The sequence below is a fragment of the Macaca nemestrina genome, chromosome 6 (assembly GCF_043159975.1).
Source record: "Macaca nemestrina isolate mMacNem1 chromosome 6, mMacNem.hap1, whole genome shotgun sequence".
NCBI classification, from domain to species: Eukaryota; Metazoa; Chordata; class Mammalia; order Primates; family Cercopithecidae; genus Macaca; species Macaca nemestrina.
Window position 1 is genome coordinate 145,481,674 of NC_092130.1, and position 12,896 is coordinate 145,494,569.

Genomic DNA, 12,896 nt, shown 5'->3' on the forward strand with positions numbered 1-12,896 from the left:
TGCTTGAATGTTGGCTGAGTTGCACACTTCAAGGGCAAGCTTGGGCTCCCACGTGTCCACTGGGTTCCCTTCTTGATTGTATCGTTGCCCAAGTGATTGAATGATGCTGCTGATTACCCCTGTAAAAACCACATGTATCTCATTCTCATTCTTGCCACTTCTAAACATCCAAGTTGGGAATGGAGCTTCCTCATTCACCCTTTCAAAAAGTGGGGAGAGCTGACTTACTTAGATCCATTTGAATAAACAGAATCTGGGCCTTTGGACATATTCGTTAATGCATAAAATCTCAGAGCACCTAGCACAAAATTCAACAAACAAATAATAGAGTTACAAGAATAATACTTTAGTAGAGACATTCAAAGGTGGCTTTTGTAGAGGAGTAGTACTAGTCTGAAGGTACATATAATCCAGTGTTTGTCTTCATGGATCACTAGAACTTCCCAACATCTGCATGGCCTGATATGTCCCAGATGTTCCCAATTTAGTGTGTTCTAAATACTTCAGAATTAAATTACTGATACATTTAGAAAGACAAGGTAAGTGCCTTTTCCTCTAAGAGACAGAAAGGACCTTCTAGGAGGATACAACACTTACACTGTTTTTGATACCTCCTAGTTTCCTTGGTTTCCTGAAGTGCAATCTTTTTTTAACCTATATTTGATAAGACCCAACAACAGATTATCTTGCTGCAGTGGCCCAAGGACTTAGGGCAGAAGCTTCTAATAGACTGACTTCAAGACATTCTGTATGCAGTGACTCCACAAAATGAGCCTATGCCCCTTTTAGAGGGCAGCCAATGTACTGTAACTCTACCATGGCAAGACATTCAAGCTGCCTTGATCTACGGCTAGCTTTCCCTTGGCCTACCACTCTGCAGGTGTGGCTTGGCTGGCTCTTCCCTTGGCACACCACTTTCCCTTGGCACAACACTCTATAATACCTAAAATAAAGTTAAGACTTGTACTAGCAGCCTCAGAAGTAGTTGTAGCCATTACCAATCCTCAAATTTCAGAGAAATTTGAATTTATGTTCATCATGATGGACATTTCTTTAGCTATTCAAGACGTCCAGGAAGTCTTTTTCACCAGACATGTCCATTTTTATTGGTCTGAATCCCTGTAAAGCACTCCTATAACTCCCTGGCTTCTCTTGGAGCACAATTACCACTTGGACTACATCTTCTAAGACAGTGGCTTTCAAACATTTTTGACTAGGTCTCCCTGTAAAAAAAAAAAAAAAAAAAAAAAAAAAATGCATTCTACATTGTGACCCAGCATTTCTGTACAAGTAGATATAAAATGCACAAAAAAATTTATGAAATGCTTATCATCACTACTTGTGATATGCTTTATTTCCTGTTGTATTGCATTGCATTTTATTATATTTACTTTGTCCTTTTTAAAAATAAATACTGGTTGTGACCTAAATTAATTTCACAATCTGGTTTCAATCTCTTTTTGGACAACAAATAGTAAAGGATATTTCACTGGACAAGATACCAGGAACCCTCAGTTCTAATCTCATGTCTATAATTACCATCTTGGGTTTATTTTTCTAGATATCTTCAAATAGGGAGAGTAATTCTTTTTTTTTTTTTTTTTTTTTTTTTTGATACAGAGTCTCGCTCTGTCACCCAGGCTGGAGTACAGTGGCACGATCTCGATTCACTGCAAGCTCCGTCTCCCAGGTTCATGCCATTCTCCTGCCTCAACCTTCTGAGTAGCTGGGACTACAGGTGCCCACCACCACAGCCAGCTATTTTTGTTGTTGTTGTTGTTGTATTTTTAGTAGAGATGGGGTTTCACCGTGTTAGTCAGGATGGTCTCAATCTCCTGACATTGTGATCCGCCTGCCTCAGCCTCCCAAAATGCTGGGATTACAGACTTGAGCCACCGTGCCTGGCCGTAATTCTTAATTTTATACTAACAGTGACTCAACTCAGAGAGTTAGAGAGTCAAAGTATATTTTTAAAGTAATATAGTTCTCAGTATAATTTCTCATAATTGGTTATAATTAATTTAAAGACCAGCTCACTCATATACTGGATTTTATTTGTATTATTAGATTTTAGTTATTGGTTACCTGTTTTCTAGTACTTTGGAAAACTGTATTTTGTACAATTGCTGTTCTTAAATTTTTTTATAATGTGAATCTCTAAAAACTCTTATCAACAGGTACATTATTATTATTCAAAATGCAATAAAACTTTAGGCTTATTGGAAAATAGACAAATTAATAGTTAAATTGTATCCAAAAAAAAAAAAAGTATTAGTGAGTGAGAGGTTAGGTAATTTATTAACTCAAGCCCAAACCCTTGGGCAGAAAATGATGTCTTAACCAGGGACAAGCCGATTGCCCATTTATAGTATTTTGAGTTGTTGCACAGTCTACATGTTTCCGTTGGAAGATTGTTAGAAATAACCAAGATTGGTATCTTCAGAGATTATTGAAAAAGTCTGGATGCTGGAAGTGACTCTTAGTTAAGGACACCCAAACACACTTCATAAGCTTAGTTTGGGCTACAGGCTTGAAATTTAATGAAGCCATGGAAAAAATACAAAGATAGAAGAATCTAAGCTCACAGCTCATAGGGTTAGGTCCGTTTTGCGCTAATACCTTTAAATCAACTGACGCCTACTCATACTTCACAAATCAACCGAATTTCATCCCTTCCAATGTGTCCCATAAACTCCTACTCTTATCTACACAGCATCATTCTCTGGAATGGTTTTTCTCTCATCCCTACTAAACTATGAACACTGGGAGGGAAGGATCTCTGTCTTATTTAACTTTATATCTTCAAGACCTAGAACAGTGCTGGTAGAAGTAGGCACTCAATAGATATCTATTTATTGAATGAATGAATCAATCAGTATTATAGGCTCAATATATGTGAACAGAATAAGTGACTGACTAAATTGAAATTCAATTTTAGTGATTTAAACTAAGTACAAAGATGACTTAGGCCTCCAAATAAGATAGGCATAACCCAAAACTAGGGACAAGATCAGAAAGTATAATCCTCATAGACAGAAGCTAGCAAAAATCCACATACCACAGATGACATTAGCTAATACAGTAAGCATCTCCCAAAGTAACAACCTGTAGTATGATTTAAAGTGTGCTGTTAAATTAAGGCATCTCTTTTTTTTGTCAGCAAAAAGCATTTCATTTAAGATGTAATATATGAAAAACAATTTATTAATTTGGGTCTTTCCAACAAACTATGCCAGAGACTTAACAGGGAGGAGAGAGGTGTTGTAATGCCATTTTTAGGTACAAAAACAAATTAAAGTATTTCAATTTTCTGATGTTTTATCTCAGAGAAAAGATGGAGGACAAGTCTTAATTTTTTTAATAGAAATATCCCCAAATCACCTAAAGCAAATGGGTAACATCATTTAGGGAAAAATAAATCCCTTGAGAACATTGACTATATTCACATTACCACAAATCCTATGGTTGCAAATAGTTTTTCAAAGTGAATCCATATTTGGGAAGAGATCTGTCACACTTGAACGTAGGTAGCAATAGATTAGAACTGGTCAGAAATTCAAATAAGCAGCCTGCAAGATGCCAGAAAACTAGACAGGAAAGAAGTCAGGTTTAAAACATTCAGGAGCTGGCAGGTCCTAAAAATCCAAGCACCTGGGCTGAGTCCAGGGTCCTGGAGTGGGAAAGAGCAGCCCATGTCAATGGGTAGGTACAATCTGCTCTATGACAGAAGCTGTTTGTGACCTGGTTAATTTCATATTCCTAACTAGGTATTTGCTTTGGGTCTCCTAGACTAGTATGAGCCAGCTGTATTCCACATGACTGGCAGATGAGAAAAACAAGCTGCAGATGTTCTAGCTCTATTTGTGGCAATTGCCTAGAGCCTCCTCACTTTGCTTCCAAGCCTTTAATGTGTGTCCTGTTCTGTTCCAGTTCTGCCTAGCTTGCAACCTGCCAGCTTTGTTTTCATTTTCTAGTCTGGTTCTCACCCAATCTCAGTTTCCATCACTGGCATGCTCAAAGGACTTGGCTTGATCCCACCTCTGTCTCTTCCTGTTTCTGGCCACATCAGGGAAATTATCTTGACTGTCTTGGTTCCAGTTCTAAGAATTAAACCTCTGGCACTGTATCTCCTGGCTGACCTTCCGACTGGGTCTGTACTGGTCTCCTACCATAGGGAATAAAATACTATAGAAGTATACCTATTGCTAGGGTAGAATGAAAAGTCTAGTGGCTATATTTCAGTTACTGTGCCTGGGGAATATGGCACTCTGAATGAAGCCATACTCCATGGGAAAGTAATAAGGTAACACTTTCAGTTTTAGAGCCTCTGTTGTCATCTCTTCCAGGGCTTTCTGTCCTCCAAGTACCCCCAAACCCTGAGGAAATCTGGAAGAACTGCCTGAATTTTATTCAGACTTAAACATTTATAATAACTTACCAGGTTTCTTAGAAGAGGCAGAAAGTGTGGTTATTTATCTTCCCTAAGGGGAGTTCAGCTGTGTAATCTGGCATCCCCACAGGGTTTCTTGAACACTGTATGGGACCTGTTTGATAGCCACGTGACAGTGGAAAAGATTGATGCTGCCACATACTGCCTTAGATAAAAAGGCAGAGAGAAGAGAAGATGATTAGCTGAAGTGCAGCTGAATTCTGTCTTTTTATCCAGGAGCTGTCAGGAAACGGGCTCTGTGTTGGGGCCCAGTTTCAAGAAGGACTTAGAACAACTTTGGAAGATGAATTGACCCTGTTGTGTGAGCCTGGAAGCCTTGTTAGGTCACTTGACCTCCAGTCAGGTCAGCATATGGTTAGCTACCTGGACACATCTTTCTACCAGACACTCTGGCCTTCAGATTCCAGAGGAGCCAGTGGGCAGGGGTGTCTATCTTTCACTGACATTGACAGGGTGGGTGCACCTCTAGAGAGAAGGTCATATCTATTGCCAGGAAATGCAGAGTCTGCACTATCAAGGGAAAGGCAGAGGTTAGCTCAACTTCATCTGCCATGTGGAGCCCCACGCTGAGCTGAACAGTGTTCTGGCTAGAAGCAGACTGTGGGTGGCCAATGCCTTGCCTATGGATCCATATCATGGTTAATTCTGGATCATTAGGAAATCTAATGAATTTGACCTGATTCAATAATGCCTTTCACTCAGTAATCTGATCACTTCTGTTCCAGGAGTAGCCTTCCTCAGTCTGCCCTAATCTAATGGTACGAAAACAGGCATGTTTAATTTTAGCCTATTGCAAAAGAAGACCCAGGGCAGTAGACTGCATCTACCTTATGCTTGGTTTTGGAGGGAAATTTACATTGGCCACAGTCAGTTACTCAGTGTGTGACAGTGGTCACTGTCAAGGCCTGTAGGCCCACACTGGAGAGAGCCTGGCACCTCACGATGCAATCCAGTCACTCCAGCTTGTCACATATTCAGAAGCTCAGAAAGCTCAGCAGTGACAGGTTTATTTTTCAGAAATGCTGAGCTACAAATTAATAATATATCAAGCAGCCAGAATCACTGGGCTGACTGCAGGTCTGATTGCCATAGGTAACTGACACTATGCCATTATGGGAGATCCTCTCGCTTAAAAACCTACATTTCAGCGCTGCTGAAATTCAGTGACCAGATGCAAACAGTGGGTAGGGCTTCTGCTTAGCACTCTGATTTCCAGCTGTGCTTGAAGTGACTCACTCAGGAGATCAGTGGAAAAGTAGTTCAGTCACCCCAAAATGATAGGTTCCTACTCCTTGTTCCATTCTCTATCCCTGGAAAGCCACCATGGCCCTTCCAAGGCACTGAATGTGGCACACTGAGAATTACAGCAGCCCAGTGCTTTTCAAAGCACAATCGCCTGGGTCAAACAAACAAACAAACAAACAAACAAAAAATAAGACTCTAAGGTCACTCACTGCATTGCTCCCCAAGTGCCCTTGAGACTGAATCACCCTGGACTTCATATCAGATTTCTCCCTGTTCTGGGGCCACCAAACAATTCTAGTGGTGGTGGTGGCTATCCTTATCAAAAAGTAAATGTCATTCCCCAACTGCTTAAACTATGCTCTATTCATCAGGGAGTGGTATCCTACCTCAGGATCACTTTTATAGTAATTTCCATGGTCTTACTATTTAAAGGAACTCTTCCAGAAGCATCTACATCTGAATTCACCTGTCTACTGCTATTACCTAGCCAGGGATAGTAAGAAAGAGATTTGGTTGGAATTTCTCTGGTGTCACAAAATACATAAGCATTATGACTTGTTCTGCCTATCTGGTAACTGCAAAATTCACACAGTATTTTTTCACATGGAATAACCTCTTCTATAATGACTATTACCACCCTCTTTATTTCACTGCTAAGATTGATACCTCAAAGAGGTATAAGCCACCCCCAAAAAGCTTAGAGGTGACACTGACCAATGTGTCAAAGACTACTATAGGCCCGCTGTACCAAATATGGCTGACAATTCCTGACAATGGACAGGAGTGGTGGCATTGGGGGTCTCTTAGGTGGGAGAGTTTATGATTCTCAGTCCTACACATCTGAGCCAAATTAAAAATTAAACACTTTCTTGGATCCATTCAAGTTTTCAAGATTACAAATCCCATTGTGTCTTTCCTATCTGTTAAGACATTGCTTTAAAATATTTTTTTTTTCTTTTGAGACAGAGTCTTGCTCTGTCACCCAGGCGGGAGTATAGTGGCACAATCTTGGCTCACTGCAACCTCCGACTCCCGGGTTCAAGGGATTCTTGTGCCTTAGCCTCCCAAATAGCTGGAATTACAGGTGCCCGCCAAAATGCCCAGCTAATTTTTGTATTTTTAGGAGACACATGGTTTCACCATGTTGGCCAGCCTGGTCTTGAACTCCTGATCTCAAGTGATCTGCCTGCCTTGGCCTCCCAAAGTGCTGGGATTACAGGTGTGAGCTCCCGCATCCAGCCTATAGTTTTAAAACTTAAAATTTTACAGCCAACTCTAAAATCCTAGCTGGTAATTCCAAGGAATTGATTGAAGAGAAAGTGGGCTTGATGCATAGAAGCTGGCTCTTGTAGTTGCCAAAGTAGGTAGAGAACAAACCCAAAACTCTGAAGAAAGCCCAGAAAAGCCCTGACCACCTTCTGTTTCCCTGGTCCCACAGAGGAGGGAGCTTGGAAGAGGGTTGGCTTCTCTCTATGTGATCAAGAACAAATAAAAATGAGTGGTGGACAATCACTCTGATCTTATTCACATCAGTCATCCAGGACTCCTCTCTTTGGCTTTGTCCTTCTCACATCCCATTCCACTTCTATCTGGCTGCCAACTTTTTGGAAACCATTTCTCAATTCTGGTCTAATGTCTTGAACTTGATACCTTAATTCAACTATTTCTACCATGGTCTTCAAATGAACTTACCTTGTCTCCAGTGTTAATAATAAATGAAGCCAAATACCCTTCACATGACCCAAGTTCATCTTCTATTTCTCCTATTCCATAGACACAAGTCCCAGACCTCTATCAAGCCCTGTGAAATCCTTGGCCTACAACCATTAGAAAATAGCCTTGTTTCTTGGCAACCATAGACCTAGGGCAACTAGAGCCCTCTTTGAAAACCAATACATTGATGCTCTGCTCTGTAAGTTAGAATCAGTGTGTTTGATTACTACAAAGAAGAAGCCTGGCTAACATGGTGAAACCCCATCTCTACTAAAAATACAAAAAATTAGCTGGGCGTGGTGGCGGGTGCCTGTAGTCCAAGCTACTGGGAAGGCTGAGGCAGGATGGCATGAACCCGGGAGGCAGAGCTTGCAGTGAGCAGAGATTGTGCCACTGCACTTCAGCCTGGGTGACAGAGTGAGACTCCGTCTCAAAAAAAAAAAAAAAAAGAAAAAAAAAAAACAAAAAACAAAAGTATCCTACTCAACCAAGATACAATGAGGCTTAGTCTAAAAAAGCCATTTAGATAGCCTTACCATTAGTGAAGGAGTCTGGGGAGTTAGAGGTAAAACTGTAAACAAATGGAGAAAAGCAACTGTAGGTATGAAATGGCACATTCTTAAAAACTAAACTAGAATGATATGAGAATATTCCTTTCAACATCAGATTTCCTTCCCAGCTCCTTTCTATTTTGGAGGCTGATCATGATTCTTATTGCCTATCTTGAGAAATGTTTGTATTTTAAGAAGTGCTGGTGTCTTAATTCAAAGGAATGATATTATGAGGCATTGAGTGCAATGACAGGCAGAATTTTTACAATAGAATAGCCTTAGAGAATATCTCAGCCTCCATCATATGAGCAAGTGCTTACTCTGTCCACTTAGAGGTCAGCTGTATTCCTCCACATCTGAAAATAAAAGATGAAACCATCATATTTTTCAGGGCCCTCCAGTATTACACAATGCGATTATATATATTTATATTAAAATGACTAATTAAAATAGAATTAATGCTCAGGTTTATCAATAGAAGCATCATCATAGTCAAAAGACAATAAAATTTAAGACTTCTTGGCAAGAAACAGAAGAGGCCATAAAACAAGCAAGTTCATGTGAAATTAGAAGTTCCTATACTTTATTAGTAAGTTTCCATATTGTGACACTTTGTAAGTATCCTGAATAATGCATGTATTATGGGCTGAATGTTTGTGTCTCCCCCAAATCCATATGTTGAAGCCCTAACCTCCAATGTGATGGTACTTGGAGGCTAGGCCTGTGGAATGCAATTAGGTTTAGAAGAGGTCATGAGGGAGGGGCTCCCATGATGAGATTAGTTTCCTTATAAGAAGAAAAGAGACAAGAGCTCACTCCCTCTCTCGCTGCCCTGTGAGAACACAGCAGGAAGGCAGTCTTCTGTGAGCCAGGAAGAAAGATCTCACTGGGGAGCCAAACTGGCTAACACCTTAATCTTGGGCTTCTCAGTCTCCAGAACTATGAAAAATCAGTTCCTGTTGTTTAAACCACCCAATCTATGGTGTATTATTATAGCAGCCTAGCTGATCGATGCAATGTATATGTTTTAAATGTAAAAAAGTGTTCGATTCACATGCCCTTAACATTCATCTACTAAAATCTCTCTGTTCTTGGGTCAATGATCCAGGGATGTCTTTGGGCCAAACAATTCAGATGAGACAGGAAAACAGAGAATTCCACGGCCCATTTAGTCCGATATTTCTATTCTTTGGTGGAAAAAGACCTGGTGGCAATAAATGTTATTGTAAAAAATTTTGGGGATAGGTATCCATACATGTGCTGTAGTGACAGGCATACACATGTTAAAACATAACATATACAACCACATCTTAAAGTCTAGTTGATGGAAAATCATAGGCCAAAAATAATGTTAATAAAAATGTACATTATAACACACTGTAGGGTTAACCCCATAACCACAACAAGCTCACCTGATCATGAACTTAAACAGTAATTTGCCATTAAAGGCAAAAAATAGCAGCAATTAAAAATCATGAACAACTTAAGACAACATGGATGATGTCCTGGAAATGAAATATCCTTCCTCTAAATTATAGAAATTCCAACTATCACTTGGTTGTGGGCACGCACAGTAGAGCTCTGAAAATGGTTAAGTGCTTTGTGGCAGGGACTTCTTAGAAAAATCTAAATCTTCAGGAAACCATAGCCATGAGCTAATTTTAGTTTTCGAACACTAAATTTTAGTAACTCTTAAACTCATTCAACTAGTAATTGCTAGTAAGCAGCTTATATAAAAGTGAAATGCTGTGAATTGCAACTCATTTGCTAGTAAGACCTATCGAAAGAATTTGCATTAGGGGGAATTTGAGGTTCACCGGCAGGCGTCCACTGCATGATTGAGAACCACTGGCTGCTGTGTGGGGCTGTGCTGCTAGCTGCACTAGAGGAACCAGGCTTCCTGGCTTAGCCTGCTACCCATGGTCCATTCGGCTTTAAGGGCCGTGCCTCACTCTCTACTAAATAACTCAATGTTGTTATGCTGCGGTAGTTGCCTAGGAACCCCAGAGAGGTCTGGCTGCTCCATGATGCTGTTCTTGCCTCTTTTGTGGGAGAGAGAAATGTTATTTCTAGCCACTGGGCTAGAGCTCCCTCATATTCAGTCATTCTCACATAAACAGAGTGTGATGATTTAGGAAATAACGTTAAGAAACAAGAGTCAAATTTTTGGCAGCTACATATGACACGTACATAAGCAAACACCTGTTTTAATTGCAATTTCTAGTTACAATATTTAAAAAGTTTAAGCACAATAGCTTATTCTAACAGAACGTGGGCTTTTAAAAGCACAGACTCAAAACTGGGAACTGTCAGTTCTTTAAAGGTAGAGGGTATGGACATCAATTAAGCATGCTAAGAATATAAACTTTTTGAAGATTAATTTCTGAATAATACATTTGCTTGAACAATAATGTTCATTATAATGTTATTGAACATGATATATAATGAACATTATATATAATAACATCAATAATGATATTCAATAATGTTCGATAACATTATAATGAACATTATTATGTGCAAGCAAATGTATTAATTTCTGAGTAATATATTTGCATTAAAACTCCTAAACAAATTTAATAATGACAAATGTGTACCACTGGTTCTTTTAGACAAGCCAGGATGCATGGCCCCTCTGCATCTTGTGATAGACTATTTAAGCCAGATAATATATTTTACAAGTTGAAACATTTATTTTTTACTTGTATGTAGGAACACTTAGGACAAGTTCTTGAAGAGACCAAAGGTCTAAAAATAAAGAATGATAGTATAATAGTTTACAGTACATCCTAAAACCTGTATATGGCATATTTTCCATTATGGTGTCAAAGAGAGCTTGTGAAAACATATTATAAATCCTAAGGTAATTTTCATTTCCAGAAAAACAGCAAAGTCAATACACAAAATAAAGTGCATTGCTAGATGATCACAAACTCCTAACAAAAGTTTACAATTTCCTGCAAAAGAAATGCATCATCTGCTTCAGGATGTGGGCAAGACAAGCATGTTCCTGTGGTAACCATTTCTCATACAAGGAAAATAGCTAGAGAGACAAATATCTTTGCTAAGCTGCAGCCTACTAGGTCTCCTGATTTGTAAGAGCAACAAGAATAGAGATTGAGCTGTTTAAGAAGTAATTTAGAAATCAACATTCGACGAATGAGTAAAGTCTGTCAAATAAAATGACTTCTAATTTACAACGGAAAGAAATATCTTAACACAGTTTGATACTGTCAAAGCATTTTATTATATGGCATTATACTTTAGGTGGATGTAATAGGTCTAGTATATTTTACAACCATACAAAACAAACATCCACATTTATCTTTTAAGGTTCTAGTCAGTCCTTAATAATTATTCTCTTAGTGCTACAAATATAGATTCATTTAATTAAAATATAGTGTACATTTAATTTCTCATAATTTCATATTATTTCCTTATCTTTTAACCACAAGGTTATCTTCTTGTAATATTTACTTATTAGTGTTATTTTGCACTTTTCTTTGCTCATTGTACTTTATTCATTTTATTCACTCTTTGTTCCATAAACCTTTGTTGAATATTTACTATCAGTGAATAATTAGGTCAAATCATCTTTCCATAGATTTTTTTCATGTTGCACTTACTGAACTTCTGGGACTCATTTTGTAATTTTTCTAATAAAAAGCCTCACTCCTCATTCCATTGATGTTGATCCACTCAAAACTTCTATCCAAAAGCTATGATTGTTACACCTTTACTTCTAAGGGTGAGATGGAGTGGGATGGGGAGAGTAGGATGGTGAGGAAAGAAATGGATATGTATTATATGCATCCAACATGAAGTGCACTCAGCTGTGTTTAACTCATGTTATTTTAAATGAAGTAGGTATAGTAGTATTCCCTTTCCATAAATTGAAAAATGGAAATCTATTAGCCCTTAAGGAACTGGTCACCTAAGATTGCACAGTTAGTAGCTGGCAATTTCAATAATGTAGCTCTAGTCTGTCTAATCTCAAAGGCTTTACAACAGTTCTTCTAAAAATCACAGTTGGCACCTGATACTTTTTATTTCAATCTTTGAAGAAAAGATTGAATCTATGCTATTCATAAAACCCAGACCTCCTCCTCTTTCATTTTGCCCGTAAAAAAATCTATTATTTAGATCGATTACAAAAGAAATACATTTTAACAATGGTTTTTGAAGCCAAAGCAGACAGCTCATAGAAAGAAAAATGCTAATAAATAAACTAAAGCATTTTAAAAATTCTGAAATCTGTCTACTTAGACAATTACTATGCTTGATGTTTTTTCAGACCACTCCCCTAAGATTACTAGAAACAATAGATAATAGCTTATGTATAGTTTAAGCAGCTAAAAAGTAGCACAAATATACAAATTAAAACAAGGGAAAATGCAAACAAAACATGCCTATTTTTATTAGTAGAAATGAAATAAGGAATATCACAAAATTAATGTTAAAGAAAAAGGATTTATTATGTAGCATTCTAATTATTTCATAACAGTAGGTACCTTATATTCTTCATAATCATTGGTATCTAGCAAGTCCCTTTTCTCCAGTTCTATAAGTTGTTCTCTTGAGGGGTTAGCAGGTAGTGTCTTAACAGAGGCTTGTTCATATATGGGTTTTGCATTAAAAAATAGTTCCTTCCAATCATGCATCAACTTATATGGAATCAGGCTATTGCACAAAGAAAAGGTAGAGATGAATCAATGGTTAGTCAAATATAGATTTTAAACATTGGTATTTGTATTATATTTATGTAAATTAGCTCACTTTCATCAGACAAACAGAAATAATTACTGAAAAATGATCTTAAAGGTTACCATGTGTGCAATGACAGTAAGACTAATATATATTAGATTTTTCTGTTACAAATTATTTACAAAATGTAAACCTAATGTTCTCTTAAAGGGGCCTTGAAAAGCACTCAGTTT

General features: G+C 38.1%; 1 protein-coding gene and 1 long non-coding RNA gene across 9 annotated transcripts in view; one reads left to right on the forward strand and one right to left on the reverse strand.

Annotated features, from left to right (window-relative positions):
• Positions 1-12,896, reverse strand: part of LOC105473062 (sperm flagellar 2) — a 366,010-nt gene that overhangs the window by 117,614 nt on the left and 235,500 nt on the right. For all 8 annotated transcript variants that reach the window (XM_011726675.3, XM_011726676.3, XM_011726674.3 and 5 more), the window contains one exon: positions 12,471-12,639. In XM_011726675.3, the coding sequence (XP_011724977.2) occupies positions 12,471-12,639 (169 nt within the window). The remainder of the gene's footprint in view (positions 1-12,470; positions 12,640-12,896) is intronic.
• The window catches only part of LOC139363906 (uncharacterized), a 236,171-nt gene that overhangs the window by 1,023 nt on the left and 222,252 nt on the right, over positions 1-12,896 (forward strand). The window lies entirely within an intron of this gene.